General features: G+C 35.9%; 1 protein-coding gene across 1 annotated transcript in view; it reads left to right on the forward strand.

Annotated features, from left to right (window-relative positions):
- DNAAF9 (dynein axonemal assembly factor 9) overlaps positions 1-19,177 on the forward strand; it is a gene marked incomplete at its 5' end in the record, with an annotated part of 76,246 nt that overhangs the window by 28,170 nt on the left and 28,899 nt on the right. The window contains 14 exons of the mRNA XM_082481996.1: positions 48-103; positions 1,259-1,394; positions 3,026-3,107; positions 4,125-4,161; positions 6,780-6,867; positions 7,274-7,350; positions 7,635-7,679; positions 8,135-8,180; positions 8,528-8,639; positions 9,524-9,594; positions 10,353-10,403; positions 11,245-11,332; positions 14,985-15,088; positions 18,487-18,633. Coding sequence (XP_082338122.1) covers positions 48-103; positions 1,259-1,394; positions 3,026-3,107; positions 4,125-4,161; positions 6,780-6,867; positions 7,274-7,350; positions 7,635-7,679; positions 8,135-8,180; positions 8,528-8,639; positions 9,524-9,594; positions 10,353-10,403; positions 11,245-11,332; positions 14,985-15,088; positions 18,487-18,633 — 1,140 coding nt within the window. The remainder of the gene's footprint in view (positions 1-47; positions 104-1,258; positions 1,395-3,025; positions 3,108-4,124; positions 4,162-6,779; positions 6,868-7,273; positions 7,351-7,634; positions 7,680-8,134; positions 8,181-8,527; positions 8,640-9,523; positions 9,595-10,352; positions 10,404-11,244; positions 11,333-14,984; positions 15,089-18,486; positions 18,634-19,177) is intronic.

Consider the following 19,177-nt stretch of genomic DNA (forward strand, 5'->3'; position numbering starts at 1 on the left):
AAACATTATGTTAATTTGCTTGTTAATCAGATTTTTTTTCTTCACAGCCTTTCAGGAGTTATTTCAGTCACGGAATGATCTCAAGCCATATAACAGATAACAGGTATTACTCATTATTCCTTATGAAATTGTGGTGTCACTAGTACCGTGATACATTATTTCCTTCTCTCTGATGCCATAATGCTTATAATTCCTTTTGAGACCATCTCAGTATATCACATCTCACCTTTGCATACTTAAAAAAAAAAAACATGCAGAGGCACTTCTGGGTGGGATAAACTGAATTTTCATGGGATTTAATGCTGTAGTTATTACATATACACTGTCAATATGATTGAAACCATCCACCTTGTGCATTCTAGTATGATCAATTTCTTCATGGTCAGATATCTAAACAACCTCATGAACTTATTACACAGTACAGCTATGTTTGAAAATTTTGGTCTTATTTATGTGATACTCAAAAACAATTAAAATATGAAGGTTGAAGAGGTCAGTATACTTTTGTGAGTCACAACATGCACAAGATGAAAGCTTAAAGCAGGGCAGTTAAAAACCCAAATCTTAGCCAATATAAGCTGGGCAGTACAGGTCAGCTTTATTTTATTTCAGGGTAGAATTTTAATTGAGAGGGGAAGGTTGTTTGTCCTACGTTGCAAAACCAAGCATTCTGCTGTTTTGTTCTAAATAAAGGTTGCTTAGCTACTTTCATGTCTCTGCAGATTCTTCTTTATTTGGAATTAAACAGTGGAGTTCAATGTCCTTTATTGTTTCCATCATCCTATGTTGTTTGCATTTAAATAAAGAAAAGAAAAACCTTGACCTCTCCAGTTGAGTCTTGGGCCCAAAGCCAGAACTAAAACCAAAATAATTTTGTTGAATATCAATTAAGTAATTTCAGGGTTTTGTAAATTTTAAACTAGTCAGCTTTTCAAGCTAATTGACTTTAAAATAGAAAAAAAATAGAAAAAAAAAAAAAAACAAACATTTCTAATAGCATGGGAAACGGCCTTGAGATGTGTTCTTGTGTATGAAAGAAATTATAGTCTTGTTAATTCAAGTAGGTTGTTTTCTTTGGAACGTGGTCTTTTAAATGGGAAGCTTTCTGCAGCTACAGTAAAAAAAAATAATAAATATTTTGTCCTACTCCTTTAGTGAGAAATTCAATGGTCAGTCCTTCAGACTTGAATGCTTTGATTTCATTTGTTGTTTGTAAGTTTTCAAGTATCTTGGTGGTGATACCCTCTTTTCTCATCAGCCCTAGCCGGCAGCCCTTCGTTCTGTTTGGTAGCCACTCAACTAAGGAAAACTTGAACTCCGGTAACTTTAATTTTCCATCAGAAGGACATCTTGTTCGAAACACTGGCCTTGGTGGAAGCACTGCTAAGCATATGGTAAGGCTTTTAAGTAGTTATCTGATATTTTGAAACAGTGTATATTTTCTTTTTCTTTGTATAGTTTTTTTTTTTTTTTGTACCTTCAATGAGTTAAATACCAAATTCTTAACATATAAAAACATGTTACCTTAACAATCAGTCAGTTTAAGGAATGAATTTCCTATTTCGCTGTCTATCCAAGTGAAAGTACACTGGATGTTTAATCAGGGATTGCTGAATGAGTTAAAATATTTTTCCCCTTCAAAAAGAGAACTTTTTTTAACACTTGTGGTGCTGTAAATGTGTGGGATGGGGGAGAGGGAAATGTTGTTTGTGAGGATGTTTATCCTAGCCATAAAGTGAAAGACTTTCTGATGGTAGTATATAATGTACTTAACTCTGACACGCAGATTTTATTTTAATCAGAATTGTTTAGCCATTTCCTAAAAAAAAATGGAAAGACAGTTTTGTTAGATAATGACTTTGTGAATAGACAAAGGATGCTTATGTGTATCCAAATTTCAGTGTATGCTTCAGCAACTGAAGAGTTCATGAAACTGCAAACCTGTCTGGTGTTCAAAGAATGTTAAGATCAAGTTGTAAGATTAACTTGTTTCCATTTTCAAGTAAAAGCTTAGTTTTAAAACATATGATGAGGTCGATGGCTTGTTGCACCACTGCGCAGGGGACGTAATTGGGGAAGCGACCCCAGGGAATTCAGATCCTCTGGCTGGCTGGGCTGGGTGCATCAAGAAGGTAACTCGCAGCGAAGGAGGAGAGGTAGCGTGCAGATTGCATTGTGTAGTTCTCCCTGCTAGCCCATTTCCATGGGATCTGGGAGTGTCCGTCAGTTGTGCGAGTCCAAAGTCTGTGCTGTTGAGGAGATGGATGTGGTTGAGTACAGGTCATCATGGAGTGAACGTATGATTGAGGGAATGATTTTTATGATCTTGTCATGACAACATTTTGTGCATAGCTGCCTTAGGGGTGGATGTATGTGGGTATTCTGAACACATTGCATTAATCAGAAGCCTGAGAAAGAATCATATTAGCATTTCAGTGAAATCTCATCCTCCATTTGCTGCTCTATCTAATCCTATTTCTGTAAAAACACTTCCAGTTTAGTTTTTTCTCCCCTTCTTAACATTCCCATTAAGACCATTTGTATCTTTCATAATGCAGGTACAATTTTTTTCTCATGCAGTACTTGCTCCATCTGTTGTCCTCAGATTCTGACATTGTTCTTAAAAAGGTGGTTTATTTACAGGTACAGGTGGTACTGTTTTAATAGGGTGTCATGAAAATAGTAAGTAAGACCAAGTGCAAGCATAGTTATGGGAACCCGACACACTTTCCTCTTCATGAAAAGAGCAGTTGACATAGGAAATTGAAAACACATGCTTAATGCTTATGGAAGTCTGAGCTCATCTCCTTTCCAAAGCCTTTCAACCATTCAGGTCAAGTCAAAAGTGAAATATACCTTTGAAAACGTAAGTTGCTTTTTTAAAAATCCAGTTAACTCTGTGTTGTGAACCTCCTGTAGTATGTCAGTGGTTAGGAGACTTGAGGGGAACTTAGCTTATCGTTAATTATTGCACCAGTTATTTTTTACTAACGTCTTTTTATCTCTCATTAATACTGACAACTAGGTAGTGCAGTGTGTATCTCCAAAGGGACCTCTGGCTTGTTCGAGGACCTATTTTTTTGGAACCACTCACATTCCTTTCTTGGGTAAGTATATTAAAAACACCAAGCAGTAATCTGGGGTAGTTATTCTCTTTGATTATTTAAAATTTGTAGGGGTTAAAAGATGGTTTTGATTCCTTTTAGGAGCATTAGGTCATACAGTGGTAGATACTGTGTAATTCTGTAGCTGGTGCATGAACTCATAACAGAACATTGTTCCACTGCATGTCTTACATTCATGTGTGAAAATCTGCCAGATACCTGCAAAGAGTGATTCAAAGGTCAAGAAGTGTATTTGTGTTTGCATCAGAATACAGTGTGAAGGTAGAGAGCACCTCAGCATGGAGGTCTCTTAAAAGTAGTAAATAAACATTTAAGTTGGTGTTCCATAAACATTGATAGAAAAAAAATCCCCAAAAATCTAGTAATTCAAAGTATTAGTTGCCAAATAAGCCTGCTTTTTTTTTTTTTTTAACAAAATAATTAAGGACTTTAAATGGATAGAGAAAATTGTTCGACTTTTATCCTTTATCATCTGGTTTGGGTCAAAGAGAGTGTTATAACAGTTGTCTTTCCGAATAAAAACAAGCCACAGGGAATTCTTATAAACAGTTTTCTTGCCCATTTTAAATGGCTGCATGAGTCCATGGATAAAGTCAATCTCCTTAGGGTTACTATATTATCTTGAGATAATATAGAAGATGGTTGGAGGCTTGCAAAATGGAAGGAATTAGCATATATTTGCTCTGGTTGTGCTTTTTCCTTGGCATCCAGGAATGGCCACTTTGGGAGACAGGATACAGCATGAGAGAGACTTTTGTTCTGACCCAATGTAGCTGTTTTTAGGGGATGCAAGTCTTAGTCTTGGCTCTAGGGTGTACTGGCTGTACTGATACGAGTTAACCTGTGCTTTGCTGCTTTTTAAATATACAAACAAGCTCCAGTTACATAAGATACTGGATAAATGTCATGTAAGATATGCAGCAGAAATGTTATGCCCAAGAAGTTCTGTGTAAACGCTTCTGAAAGTGCTTAAAACAAACATTTTTGTTTTTAATACAGGAAATGACAATGAGATGCACAAGCAAGCTGAACAAGTGTAAGCTGCCAACTTTTTATTATTCCTTAACTCTTCACACTTTCTACATTGTGGTAGTAGGTAAAAACTACTTTTAGTCAGCAGTGGCTGTTGGCATTTGCAGAGATAAGTTTTTATTTAGAATAGCATGAATGTGAGAGGGTTTCAAAGTGTTAATGAGTAAACTAGTGTGACATCTCCTCTGCTGTATGGCAAAGTATGAAAGGAAATATTAGTAAATTTTGCTTAAATTTTAATAAAACTTTTAACTTTTAACTTAACACTTATTTGAATCACTTTGAAATGTACTTCATATACATGTAGGGGAAAGTATAACTGAATGGGAGCATGTTCCATAGATAGAAGTAAAAGTAATTTTTTAGACTAGTTTCATTAAGCTAAACAATATGTAAGATTTGTAGTGGCTAGTGGAAATGCGAACAGGGAACACTCAAACCTGCAAAGAAATTTTGCTATGTGAAAGGGTAAATAAAAGCTAACTGCTGAATTTTTTTTGTTCATAAGCTACAAAGCTTCTGCCCATTTCGACCTTCACAAAATAACACTTCGTTTATCCGTGTTGATGTCCACTTTTCTGCATGTTGTAGATACCCGTCAAGCTTTAAGAGCATGGTAGATAATTTGCTTTGGTAGTGCTGTCAATCTTGATAAACCAGACCTTTCCTTAGAGATTTTTGTCCTCCTTGCTAGTTAGGATATTTTTAGGAGCCTGTTCTTGCTTCTGCAGCAGAGCAGTTTGCAAGCCTGCATGACAGGTTAGTGAGATACTAAAGATGTGTCAGAGGGAACTGGTAGTGGTGACCTTTCGTGCTAAGTACTGTTGACTTTTGATAATTGTGATATGGTTTTCAGGCGTAAAAGTGAAGTTACTAAACTGAGCAGCAGAATTTTCTTTTTTTTTTTTTTTTTTTATAGGAAAGGTAACTTTGACAGGTAATCTTCCTTACATATATGTTCTGCTCAAACACACAGAAGATCTCTTGTCCTACTTCTAAAAGACTTTGCACTAAATAAAGTTCTAACAGATGGCTAGAGGGGTTCTAAGCAAAGCAGGAGTCTTTTTCATAGAGGCAGTATTTTTTTTATGAGAATATTCTGTTCTTGGAAGGGTCCCTGTATTGGATCAAATAATCTAGTTTCAACAACAACAGCAAAATTAGCTTTTCTGGCAAACGTGACCTCATGATTTCAGGATTAGGTTGCAGTTGAGTCTTGTAACTGGTTCTTATATTTGTCAATGTTTTCCAGTGAAATAAAAAGTGGAAAAATAAGCACTATTCAGTCCAAATTTAGCTGTATTTAGGAAGCAGAACTGCAACCTGGAGTGCATAAACTGACTGTGTAACTTTAAGTATCCCTGGGGTAAACTTCGTTTTTTGTTTTTAATTTTTTATTTTTTATTTTTAGAAAATATCACTTTCTGGTTTGCATTGTTAGTGTTAACATTTTAAAATGGGAAGAAGAGTAAGGTAACTTTAGCATATTAATGTAAAGCACAGCCCACTGTGAAGTGTTTTCTTGCAAATATATATGTGAATTTGAGTGAAAACAGGAATGGTTACAGATTTAGGAAGAGCTATACGCGTTTCCTGTAACAAGCGTGTACTGAAAGCGTAAGTTAAATGCATATGTTAGTACATTAGGTCCATGAAATTACATAGAAAAAACCTCAAAAAGTAATAAGAAGGTTCGATTTTAAAATCTCTTACTGCTCTCGGGGATGAAGTTCAAAGACAAGTGTTGGTGCATTTTGAGGTTCTTACATGTTGGGCCATGTTTAGGAGCTTCATATGCTTTTTTTCCCTCCTTCAGGAATGCTTTGCATATGGCTTAAAAGCTGTAGCCTTCTCTTTCCTCCCCCCTCTTCCCTCCCTCAACACCCAGCAGTTGCAGAGGAGTAATGAGAGGAGTTAAAGTTTGGAAAGTAGGACTGTTTTGTCGATCTCCTTATCTTTTTGTTCCAATTTAGCTGGAAGGCTGATGTTTCTTAGTTGGGCACAGGTGGATTTTTTCAATAGTTCTGGAGCTATAAATACGTCAGTATCTATCTATAAGTCACTTCTGGCTTCACCTAACTTCTGTTTCTTGTGTACGTTATTTTCAATTCCCTTTTAAGAAGGGAATCAGACTAAGCTGTGATGTAGATGTGCGCAAAAGGTTGTGGTGACTGGTTTGTTTTGGTATCCTTTTTGCTTGACATGCTCCAGAACGAGTCAGTCTCTGAAGCTGGTTCACTCTGTCTTCCGGTTTTGATTTTGCAGAACATGGGGCTATCATTCTGTACTTGTTGGAGTATTTGGGATGTGATCCTCAACACAACTGCAGCAAAAGTCAACAATAAAACATTTTCTTTTTTTTTTCTGACTGATGAGAGCAGGGATACATTTATGCAAAGAAGTTTTTTCCCCCAACATACTCTATAATTTGAGCAATTTACTTGCTCTAATTTATTTTTTTAAACTGAAAGCTTAAGTATAAAACTATTTCTATGCTTATTTAAACAAGGACCCCTTCCATATAATGGAAGTTCTCTTATGAGAGGAAAAACTGCTCCTTTAAACAGAGGAGGAAGAAAACTCTATCTGTCTAGTAAATGTTGTGTTTGTATTTCCCTTCAGTATGCTGTTGTCGCAAATATATACTGCTGTTGTAGAGGCTGTGCTTGCTGGCATTGAGTGCTATGCTAAAACTTCCACTGAATCCAAGGTAAATGAAGCACCAATTCTGTACACTGTAATTGTTGATTTGGATTGCTTGCAATGTAAGATTACACGCAAACAAAACAACAAAAAAATATGTTTCAGTCAACTGCGTAACATTAATGAATTTAATACCATGGCCTTCAACCAGTCTCTCTGAATGCTGTTTAAAAAAGAGACATTTCGGAGTATATCTAATCTTACCCATCTACAACTGTTTTTCCATCTTTCATGAATTTTCCTAACCTTATAGTAAGGAAAATCAGATACGTGAAAGAACAAATTTTAGCCTGGTGGATCAGTGTGTTATTGTTTAGTGTATGTTTCTCTTATTTATCTTATGGGTGCTCCTGTAGTTGCTGGGATTTGGAAGTATGGAAAAAGATACTTTATTCTCATTTTCCTTTTTTCAGGCAAAGGACGTAGCAGAGCAGGTGCTCATGTCTGTGTTGGATACCCTTCATTTAACACAACTTAAAACTGCATTGCGGTATGTATTTTCACATACTTATTGATTGATGTACTGTGTCAATGTATTAGCTTCTTTTAGGAAAACATGTCAAATGTTAATTTTAAACTGAACTTGTGTTACTGCCAAATTCCAAGACTTCATAATGCATTTAGACTTTTAAAATAATTATAATTATTCCATTTTTCTTCTCCTGCTTTTTTTAATTACTTCAGCAGTAATTTTGCTTTAAGTCTATTATTGGTTATTTTTTACGTGTAGAAGTATAAAACAATTTTTTCACCAGTACAATTTCTGTTTTATAGCTCCAAAATCACTTTTCAAATTCAGGCTGTGAATAATCACGGAAGGTTTGTATTACAATTCTTATTATCAATTGGTGTTTTTAATACAGTAATAAGTTTATTTTTCTTGTCTTGGAACTTCTGAGAAAATATTGCAGTTTATTATTTCATACAAGATGTACTAAATGATTTTGTGTATGAGACAGTTTAATGATTTCGTGTCTTAATTCTGTGGAATCTTAAAAACATTTAAAAATACCTAAAACAACGGGGCAGACCAATCTTATTAACTGTTAACGAGTAGAAACAGCATGAGCCCATTAAGAGTTTCCTTTTAAAAATGTGCTTTTAACTTAGTTGATATCACAAGCTTGTGCTTTTTTAATCCCCATGCTGTCTAATTGACTGAAATGGTGTACACAAATAAGAATTTATTTTAAAATTAAATAGCACTTTTGGCTGCTATGAAGTCACTCAAAATGATCTAACCTTTAAATATTTAATTATCATTATTGTTCTAGAATTACTCCATTAGATAATGAGGACAGCCTGAGTTTGATTAAAACGGTAAGTAAGCTGTTCAGTATTCTGATTATACATTTTATTAGAAAATAGAGCTCAGGTGGCTTTTTTTATGGGGCTTGCTGAGATTTTTATCTATGTGAGTACAAATATAAAGGGAGAGATGAGATAGATTTCAGATGCTGAAACCGAGGTAAAATTGAGTTTTAACATGAAGTCAAACAGTGGAGTTTGGAATAAAACATTAACATAGAGTTATGATCTCAGACTTTTCACCACAATACAGAAGTGGTGTTTTAGGAGGTTTAAAATATACGAATTTTGCTGCTTCTATTGAAATGTTTCAAGTTCTCCTTTCTCTTCCTTCCTGTCCAACTGTTTGATTGCTGTAGGCGTCTATGATGGTATTTGACATTCCAGACTTGCTCACAGGAAGAGGATGCTTGGGGTCTGTTGTCTTTTCAGAGTCCTTTCTAACATCACAGATACAAGTAAAAGAAAAAGGTAGATATTTTAAATGCTAACACCACTGTTGTCATTCTGTTAGCTTTGGTGTGATGGAAGAGCAAAAGGGCTTCCGATGGATGTTTATTAATATTACCATTATGGTTTTAAGCTTTTGGGTTAATTAAAAGACCTAAATGTTTTAGATAGCTAGTAATGAATACCTTAATTATCAGGTTTCTCTAATCTCCCTGAAAGGACTTTGGGTTTTTATGCTGCCATGTGTAATAGTATGTGCCAAGTGTAATAGAACGCTTCCTAAATTTTCTTCAATCTTAATGAATGTTTTCTGTTGTACGAGGAAATTCAAACAGCTCTCTTCCATCACTTTTTTAACACTCCTTTTATAGAATATGTTTTAATTTCAGTTGTTCTTTGTTTGGAAGAGATGAAACAAAACTAAAAAAGGATATGATTTTTAGTAAGCTTGTTTTTTGGAACAGCCTTACATTTAAAATACAGGATACTGAGTAATTTCCATAACTTTAAAGTGCATATTTTCCAGATTGTTTACATATGACAAAGTTAGATAGTTTTTGAGGTTGTCTGAAGAATATTTATGAAGTCTTGTGTCCAGACAGGCTGTTGCTTTTTAACCGTGGGATTTGGTGGGGAGGAGAGCAAAGGAAGAAGCCATATGCTAAGACCAAAATAAAAGCAGAGTTTCTTTGGTATTGTATAGCAGTTCTGTGTATGTTACAGCACAAGAAGACTGGGAGCTAGTCTGCTGTGAAAGCTTCACTTAAACGCTAATAAGTCCATAAAATAATAATGAGATTTTCATATTTCCTAAAGAAATTTCAAGTCGTAACAGTAACTTATTGAACAGTCTGAAGTATAGGGATAGTATTATACTACTTTGGTTTCCATTTACTTCCCTGCAGATGGCAGCATTAATTCAGAAACCAGCCACATAATACTGACTGCAGCTATCCCAAGATACGCTTCTTGGCTGGTTAGTATGTGAAAACTTACTTGAGTTTTTTGTATACGTACATATTCACCAATGAAAGCTTGTTACAAAAGTATGGCTGTATGAGGGAAAAGTATGGAACTTGGACACTGAAACAGAATTTTAATATATTAATACTCTTCTGATTTTTGAATTTGGACACCAAGTGGAACCAGGCTGGTGGTTTCATTCATAACACGAGTTTTAAATTATTTAATTTTCATCACTTCAATTTCTTAGCTGTGTAAAGGCCTGGGTGGTTTTCAAGTACACAGTGTGACATTTGAAAATTCTATTTATTGTGGGACACTTCAGATCACTTAAATTTCTGCCCCAACAGAAAGAAAGGTCTGCTTCCAGACCTCTAATGTACTACACTGCATTAGAGGTATAATTCCAATGAATGTTATGAAGTTGGACTACATTATGCCCCTTGGCAGTCCGAACTTAAACACTTTAACAGTAATAAAAAATAAGACTGAATGGGATACACTACTTTGTGTCTATACAATACTGTTCTAGTCTATAAAACAATTTAAATGGGAAGTATCCCCTTGAATGTGTTTCAAGGAATTTTTTCAGTCCCATGGTAACACAGAATTGAAGAGCATAAAGCTGTCTTTGAAGCAGTCTGGTCTCAGGACTTTATCTGTGGTACCTAAGCTTCTTATTTGCCTAGAATCTTTTTTCAATGCTTTTTATTTAACATTCGACTTGCTTTATCTACTAACAATACAAACGGAAACTGTTTCTGGCTACAGGTTGAAGACAGTGATGTGAAACTATCTGAAAAGGCACAGCATATATTGAAGGTAAAATTAAAGATTTTTGTTAAACTTTAGAAATTATGCTTTCAAAAACCAGTATTCAAAAAATCTTAGCTGCTAGCAAAACTGGGGTGTATTATGTTTGTTACTTCTCTTCTACGAAAGATTTACCTGTTCTAGCCTGTCCCTTTCAAACTTTGACCTACAAAAAAAATACATTGTGTGTAAAAGTTTGAGGTTTTCTTTATGTCAAAGAATGACAAAACCCAAGAGCAAAAAGAGTTCTAATAAAGCTACGATTTCATGGAAGTCTCACTAAGTATTACCCACGGAGCTCATGTGTTTCCAAAAACCCCCCAAAGTCAATGCCACTCTACATGCAACTTTCTTTTAACTTAATTAGTGTGCTAAATGTCTAAAGGAAAACACTTCAAGCACTGTGAAAAAGACAAGAAATTGGGATCTGGGAACATCTTAAACCACATGAGTTTCACATTTGTGGTTTAATTTGTGGTTACCAGAAATCTTCATTATAAATAGATTTATTTTCCTGCAATATACTTTTAGTTCAGTAGATTGACAATCTAAAAACAAAAAGCTATGCCTTGTGGTTGTGACAATTAACTTATAACTTAATAGCTGCTGGCAAAACCAAAATGGGGGGGAAGTGCTTTTAAAAATTACACTCTTAACATGCTTTCTTTCACTAGTTCTTCTGTATCAATGCAGTTTAAAACTCTTTAAAAAAGTTCTGACAGATGATGTTTTAAAAAAAAAAAAAATCCTTTCGCTTGAAGCAAATGCATGAGAAAATATTCTTGCCTGGATTACAGTCCTTGATCCAGTCTGTGATACTACTGTTTGTCTGTTTGGTTTCCATGTTTAGGAAGACAAATCTTTTCTGGGCACTTTACTCACTGGAGGCGATGGAGCATATATTTATTCTAGCAATCCACAAGCCATGCCTGCAGAAGGTGAGATGTGTGGTGTTTGTTTGGTTTTTTTTTATTATTTATTTATTTTTAATTGCTTATAGAGTTGGTCCACTTTTTCTTGTGTGTTTTGTTCTTTTTTTTCTTTTTAACCATAAGAAAGATGCACAGTTTCTGGGATTCACACATCTGGTGAGCCTACCTATACCATCATCTTAAGCTTTCTTTCCATTTGCCTTCACAAGTCTCTCTTGTTAAACTCCATGTCTTACTTTTTGTCCCCAACCTCTGCTTGAAACTCCTAGTGATAGAAGAAGGATTCCTGTCGGAGCCATAGGCTTGCTTTTGAGGCACACGGGACTCTTACCTGATTGACAATGAGGCTTTGCAGACCTGGGAGATGTTTTTTTTCCATAGTTAACATTCAAAAGCATGCACAAGCTGCCTGCTTCTGCCCTTAATAGATGATATGCCATATGTTCTCTGCCTTGTCTGTATCTATATGAACATTAGGTTGGAAAGATTGGGCATTACAGTAGTGACAGTATGCCATGGGGTCCCACCTCAAGAAGTGAAGGCAAATATGTGCCTCTTGGGCAATGTGATATGCTGCCTGTGAAGCAGGAGGGGATTGGAATACTTATGCTTCTAAATTTATTTACAGCCTTGTGTTCTTTGCTTCTACCGAAGCCTCCTCATGGAGCTGACATTCTGTTCCAGTTTTTTGCCGTTGTCATTTTCATTCAAGAACTTCAGTGCTTGTTAGCACAGATGCTCACTGTACTACAGAAAGATGCTCGATCTTGGTCCTTTTCAGATTTGGTCAAGTTACTAGCAACAGTCTTAGATCATTCCTCCTCTTTTGGTGTGTTTTCCTTCAAGAATTTAAGTAATATGAATATCCCAGTAATACAACTAAAGACAGTTGTGGAGAACTGTTGGGAGGGGTTGCCCTTACTCCACAGCCTTGCGTTAATGTGCCTGCCTTTGCCTTGAATCAATAGATACTTCTTAAGGCATAATATTTTTATATTCCATTGTATAGAGAAAGTACTGTTGTCACAGTACTGATGTACAACAAAAGATAAGTAGTACCTGGTGTCTAAGTGCTTAGTATTAGCTGGCAATCTTTAGAGGAAAATCCTTAGCTTTATTGTTTTAGTAGTTATGCAATGTAGTGTTGAGGATAAATAATGATGTACAAAACAGTTAAACAGCAGCCTTCACATAGCAGAATTTGCTTTTGCTCTAATTGAACAGATTTTAAAGAAAGAAGGTTAATGCAGAGTAACATACTTCGCTATTTTGCAATACAGTGCTGTGGGTGCATGTTCACTCAGTAAATAACTAGAGAATGGTGAAATTCTTTTTTGGCTGTGGGAAAACTGGCTGTGTGAGCCCCAGTGGAGCAATTTACTTTCTCCCTTTTTTGGGGAGATCTCTGAAGTTAAATGTTTTGATAACTCTTGGGATGGAGAGTTATAAGTAGGTGGTATAAGGACTATTATGTAACACTTCAACAAGCGAGATATTTTCTTAGGTGTCAAGTGAAAATGAACTCGATCTTGTTCCCTTTCACGTATGCTGCAAGACAGTTTGCTGTGCTCTAATTTGGGCTCTACTGAAGTTGCAGCTATGTAGTCTGGTAAGATAAGATGCAAAAGGTGCTGTCAGACAGGCACGCATCTTCTCCCTCTGTCACTTGTGTCTTACTGTAATAAGGTATGCGTTCATGACTAAAATGCGTCAAAAAAGTTCAGGCTGCTAAACCTTTTCCTTTGTATGCGAATACCTCTGCTGTGTTACGGATTTTTATAGGATGAACTTAACTGAGTCTGTCAGTCTTGCCAATTAAACTCTCTTTTGTGCTTAATCACTTGTGGAAAATATACAACTAGCATAGCAAGTTGTTCTTCATATAATTCACTGACTTCCATGTTAAAGGAAGTTGTTTTAGTTTGGATTAATTAATACTCTTTTTGGCTTGCTTCTCTGTTATAAAAGAATTAACATCTCTGATTTCCTTTCTTTCCCCATTGACACATTCTCTGTGAAAGTTGATATTCTGTGAGACTTGATAGAAATCTATTTCAAGTGTTTTGCTTTTTTCTTCCTCAACCACTCAATAGAAGGCACATACCTGTGCTGTGGCTTGGATTTTGTGAGCACTGGAAGCATCATCAATGAACATATTGTATATGTAAACTATTAAACCTCCACATAAATGTAATTATGTATGGCGCTCTCTCCATTCTACTTGATCTGAATGTGGACCTTGAATTTGTCGTTGAGTGTTTCCCAATTTAATAGTAGCTGTCTCTCCAGTGCAACTTTTCTGTTAACTAGAAGCTTCAGTCTGAAACAGTTAGGTTCATAGTTAGCAGAGCCTATATTTTTTTTTTGTAACTGTTAAAATCACATATCTAGGTATGGTGATTTGATTTTGTATCAAGCTCTTTTGTATTAAAACAAAGCCTTAATACTGAACAATTTTGAAGATTTTATTCTAAGTTGCCATTTCAAGAGGAAAACATTTCTTTATTATTTTTTTGAGCGTTGTTTGATTGAGCTAGATGTGCAGTCATGTTTAGCTGTATGTTTTAGTTACTTTTGCTGCTTGGCTTTGCTTTTTTTAAAAATGTGATTCTGAGTAATGCCATTTTTTCCTTTTTGTCTTTTTTTTTTTCTTTAAAGAAAATATTTAACCTTTCCCTTTTGCTGACTCACATGCTTCTCTGTATGGGATGTGATCCAGCTTTTAACGCATGGGCCAGCACTGGTAGCAGAGGTCCAGCTGGCAACCCTTGTTTAGTCATTTGTTCATGGCTTTATTATGACCGTTGGAAATTAGCTTTTTGCTGATGTCAGTTTCTAGTGCTTTGGTGGAATTTTCTTTTTATCTGTTATACCATCTAGCCTTGCTGTTCCTCATTTTCCAGCTGCTCTCCCTGGTCATGCAGGCTTGTTAAGAACCAAAGTGTCTGTAAGTTGACAAGAAAAATGGAAACACAATGAATGCCATGTCTCTCTTGATTGTCATTAGATTGTTACTTTCCAGGGAAATTGCTAGCCCAGTAATATATGTCTCTATACTCTAAAGAAAATGCAAGTCTGCACGTAAAGGGATTTTCTGTTTTAAACTTTGTCTCGGTCAGGAAGTGAATGGAAAACTGTCATGTTTGGTTGTTTTTTATTTTGTGTTTTTTTTTTTTTTTTTTTTTTACTGTCTGCATGGTATGTGTTAGTATATTGTCACTTTGCTAAAAATCTGACCAACTTGTCACAATATTTAAATTTTCAGTTGTTTTGTATGTAAGTTTTTATGAAGTTCTTGTTTTGTCAGTTTTACATTTCTGCAAGTTTGCAATTCAAGATAATGGAAATTTTTTCAGCTTTAAAAAAAAAAAAGGCCACAGAATATTTGATAAGTGGGCTCCAGGGGTTAACATTAAGTCAAATGCGATCATAGTCATGATTCCTGTCCTTGATAGTAAAATCAAGTAAAGATAGAATGGTTGTGTTCTGAATGCTGTCTAGATACTATCCCAAATTTTTACTCAAATGTACTGCATATTAAATATAATAAAATTCTGCAAGAACATAGATTTCTTCCTCAGAAAGCAGAGGCGTTCGTGACATGATGCTGAAATACTGATATATACCTAATGCAATTTATTTTTCTTTTAAATTCTAGGCAAATTGTACTTCTTTTCAGATGGCATTCTCTTTTCTGATCCCCACCATGGCAGCATTTCCATTTCAAAGAACCATATGAGTTCCATTTCTCTCTATGATGGGGTGAGTATTTAGTTTGTTCCCTACTGTCATAAAATTTTTATCAATTTTTAATGATAATCCTGTAGGATACTAGTACAAAGTTTCGATTTCAGTTGCAGTTTCACGTGTGTGTGTGTAAAGGTGTAATAACTGAGGCAACTCTCTACACTTTTGGTGTTGGGTTAACATAGCCAATTTCTGATTAGCTGAAATCTAAGGAGGAGAGTTTTGTATTAGACTGAGTTATCAATGTGGTCTTAATAGGGTGGAAAATTGCTTTTTATTAAAAGAAAAATTGCAGAGCATAGCATTCATAGAACATTGAGCAGTCTTAAGTGATGGATAGAGAAAAGTTCAAGGCATTGTGAAGTCATATGGTGTATCGGAGGGTGAAATGCTGGCTTCTATTAAAAATATATTTAACCTTCAGTCAAATGTTCGTAGCAGAGTATTAGTTATCTCTGGAGAGGTCACGAGCAGTGTCTGTCTACTGTCATGGAGCGTTGTGTAACTGACAGGGTGAAGGGAATGACTGGTTCGTGTTGCCCAAGCTGAGAAGTGAGAAGGAAAGGCGTGTAATTATACATATCCTGAGTAATTACAGTAAAAGACACAATGTTAGGTGTAGATTTTTGCCATTCCTGTGATCAACTTCTATCACTTCACTTGGCCAACTTGCCATGCTAATAGTTTGGTCTTCTGTCTTAGTGGGAATTGAGAGTTAGGTTAATGATGGCAACTCAGCTTTTTTTTTTTTTTTTTTTTTTTTCCCCGTCTTCAAGGCAGTTACGTTGGCTTAACTATCACTTTTTCAGAATGGAAAAGAGATTATTTTGGTTAGTTATTGTTTCCTAAGCACTGGAAAAAAAAATATCACTGTTTCCTTTAGTTTCTATTTTCTTCAGGTACGGTATTACACATTTGTTTAGTGACCTCCAGAAAGCATTGTGTTGCTATGATTTCATCATATAATGGAGGAAACCAGTAAAATACAATAAAAGTGTGTGATTCAATTGAGATAAAAACACAAGAGTGAAGAGAATCTTACCTTAGCTGCCTTTTCTTGTATATCATATTGATTGCCCTTGGTAGTTTAAGAAGCTATTTTAACACTGACCTTCCTTCTATTGTTTGATTCAAGACACTCACTTTCATAAAACTAGCTATTTATGGGACCTGGCTATCATTCTTGAACTGATGCCAGATTTTTGTGTAAAGCAAAACCTTGACAGAGAGCATTTTATTGTTCAACTGACTTGGCATAATACAAGGGTGGAGAGCTTAAAATGTTAAGAAGTGACAGGAGAAGGGTAATTGTTACTATGCTTTTTCCAAAAGTTATTGCGACAACAATATTGATGGAAAAGAAAGGATAATTTAATGCTAGGATTTAAATAAAAGATACAAAGACTTTAAGTGATGCAAAGTACAGTTTCTTAGCAGCTCCATCACCGTACCTGCTAGATGTTTCTCTTTTTAACTTGAAAATGTCAGCACATCTGCCTCCAACACGTGTTGCAGAATTCTCTATTCTGAGAAGTCGGGCACCTAGCTACCATCTAAGCTCCTGAAGTCCTTGAGGCTCGTAGACATTGAGTGCATGGAAGACAAGGTAGAATAGATTACTCACAAAACTGTGCCATGAAGGTCTAAAGCAGAAATCATCCCAATCTTAGAGTCAAACATAAATCTACCATCTCTATTCTAGCTTAGTACCAGCCATCCTGGGAATAAAAGAAAACCCAACAGGCTACACTGCCACACAGTGTAGCCTGTTTTCTTCTGTAACTGTTCAATGTCTCAAACTGTATCAAGGCTTCCTTACTGTATAGAGCTTAAGATGCTATATGCTTGGTTTTGAGATCTTATTCAAGACCAAGTATTTCAGCTTGTAAGTACTGAATAATAAATGGATCCAGCGCTCATTTTGGCCATTAATCAAGTGAACAAATATTAGTAAGTAATATTTAGATTTCACAACAACATTAACATCTTGTAAAACTTTGAACTGGATTCTTTTAACCTAATGTCCATGGGGATTACTGCTGCTGCTTTTCAGCTTTTTTCAATTTGTGGAACCCTAAACACTTTCCGGGAGGAGAAGCACATTCTGTTGGACGCTTCACATGCAGATTGCAGCATGTATGAGTTGGCCTTTTAGTCACTTCTCATGAAATCTGTAAGCTGTCCTTTAGAACCCAGGATCTGTGGACCACATTCCAAAAGCCATCTTCTCTTAAGAGAAATTGCGCTGTCTTGGGAGAGCATTTTGGTATGTTCTTCAGTAACCTCAGTGACTTTGAGAGGATTGCTTTTATAATGAATCCCTCAGTCAGCAAAGAGTAGAGATTCTGTTTGCAACTGTCTCTGAATTGATAAGTGTTCCCCAACTTGAGTTTTTTCTTCTTGAAAATTAGTAAGTAGAGTTCTTTGCCCACTTCCCCTGTTGAAGGGGAGATAGATGCTACTCAATTTCTGATTTGATCTCAAAGTAATGGAATCCCTAGTTTCCAGGGATGTTTCATGCTGCTGAATCGTACTGTTTTTCTAATACTTTAGCGTGAAAAGCGTTACAAGTCAAAGCTTGAGCATAAAGCACTTCAGCATCCTGCACAGTTGTACATAAATGCCTATTTTGAAGCCCAGAAAACCAAGAGTCAGTGTTGTTTTATTAGAAGAAAAATTGGACAATCTGAGCTGACTGCTTCTGAGGGAAACCAGCCTTGATGGCTTCAGCTTCCTGTTGGTGAAGACCTAATTAAGGTGAAGAAGCAAAAGATTTAGTAGAACTTGTGCTCATTAAAGAATCCAAGAGAAACAGGACACTTCCAACATGCAAGTGACCTATGCTTTAAATTGCAGGCCTGATAGTTGTATCTTGTTGCAGCGTGGTTGCTTTCAGGTCATAAACTCAAAAGCATGGTATAAAAACCAGTTTGCAATAGCACCATGCCATTCCTCTAGTCTTTCTAGCTGATATTTAATTCATTCTTCCAGGTTATCTGTGTCAGAGGAGATATGTGGGTATAGATGCAGGTAGCTTTGTTGTGAAGCATTAGCAGGGGGAAACGGCTAAAGGTGTAGTTTTTGGTGGAGGGAAAGAGTAGATAATAAAATGCAAGATTTTCTTTTCAAGACAAGGCAAAGCTTAGGTGCTTAGAAGAATCTGAGATGCTTTCTTTGCAGCTATTAGAGATATCATAAGCTTTAAAGTAGAAACTGAGGAGTACTACAAGTGGTTTGAGTTGATTTTTCTGCTCCGTAGCTGGGCAGTGCAAGCTAATGAATGTTCAGATCTTTATGCGTGCCTAGCTATGACTGTAGTAGTTCTTTTCTAATCTCTGCTATTCGGTGTATTAAGACTTTTTTCACTTTCATTAACTGTTAATTTTAATTTGTCCTAATTCTTCCTCTTCTAGGATTCAACCAGTATAGTTGCTGCTCTCTTTATAGACGTCAAAAGTTCCTTGCTTGCTCATCTACCAATTGAATTCCATACCCAAGACAACTTTTTGATGATTGCACTTTTCCCCAAAACAAAGATTTATAAAGCTTTTTATTCACAGGTAAAGTAAAAAAAAAAAAATTGGTTTGGTTGAGGGGGGAGCCACGCAATTATTCTTTGTGTTTCGGGTGAGAGACAAGGGTTAATTTGTTGTCTGCCGTAACTAATTAAATTCAGAAAGAAGGGGTTTGTTTCTCATGTTAGTTGAGCCACTAAAGCTTGTCACCTGATACAGGAAATGTTAAAGTTCAAGGTCTTTCTTGCATCAATTTTCACCAGCGAAACCTTTTCCTATATCTCAGTGAACAAGCACAGTTTAGAAAGGAGAAGGGGCAGGTAATACTGAGGGAGCATCAAGTTATGACATATATTGGAAACATCCTCTGTGAAGCTCGATGGTATTCACAGAGGATCTTGAGAGAGATGGCTGATGTGATTTTTGAGGCTGCTTGTCTGTTATATAGAATCAGGGTGTTCTGGTAGGAAGGACTGTTACAGATAACTTTTTCAATAGTGGCAGATAACATAACACGGGGCAGTAACCATAGATTGCAGCTTTGAAGATTCAGACTGAACGTTAGTAGAAGGTTGGTGCAGTGACTGGA

Source organism: Vanellus vanellus (assembly GCF_965231255.1).
Source record: "Vanellus vanellus genome assembly, chromosome: 4".
NCBI classification, from domain to species: domain Eukaryota; kingdom Metazoa; phylum Chordata; class Aves; order Charadriiformes; family Charadriidae; genus Vanellus; species Vanellus vanellus.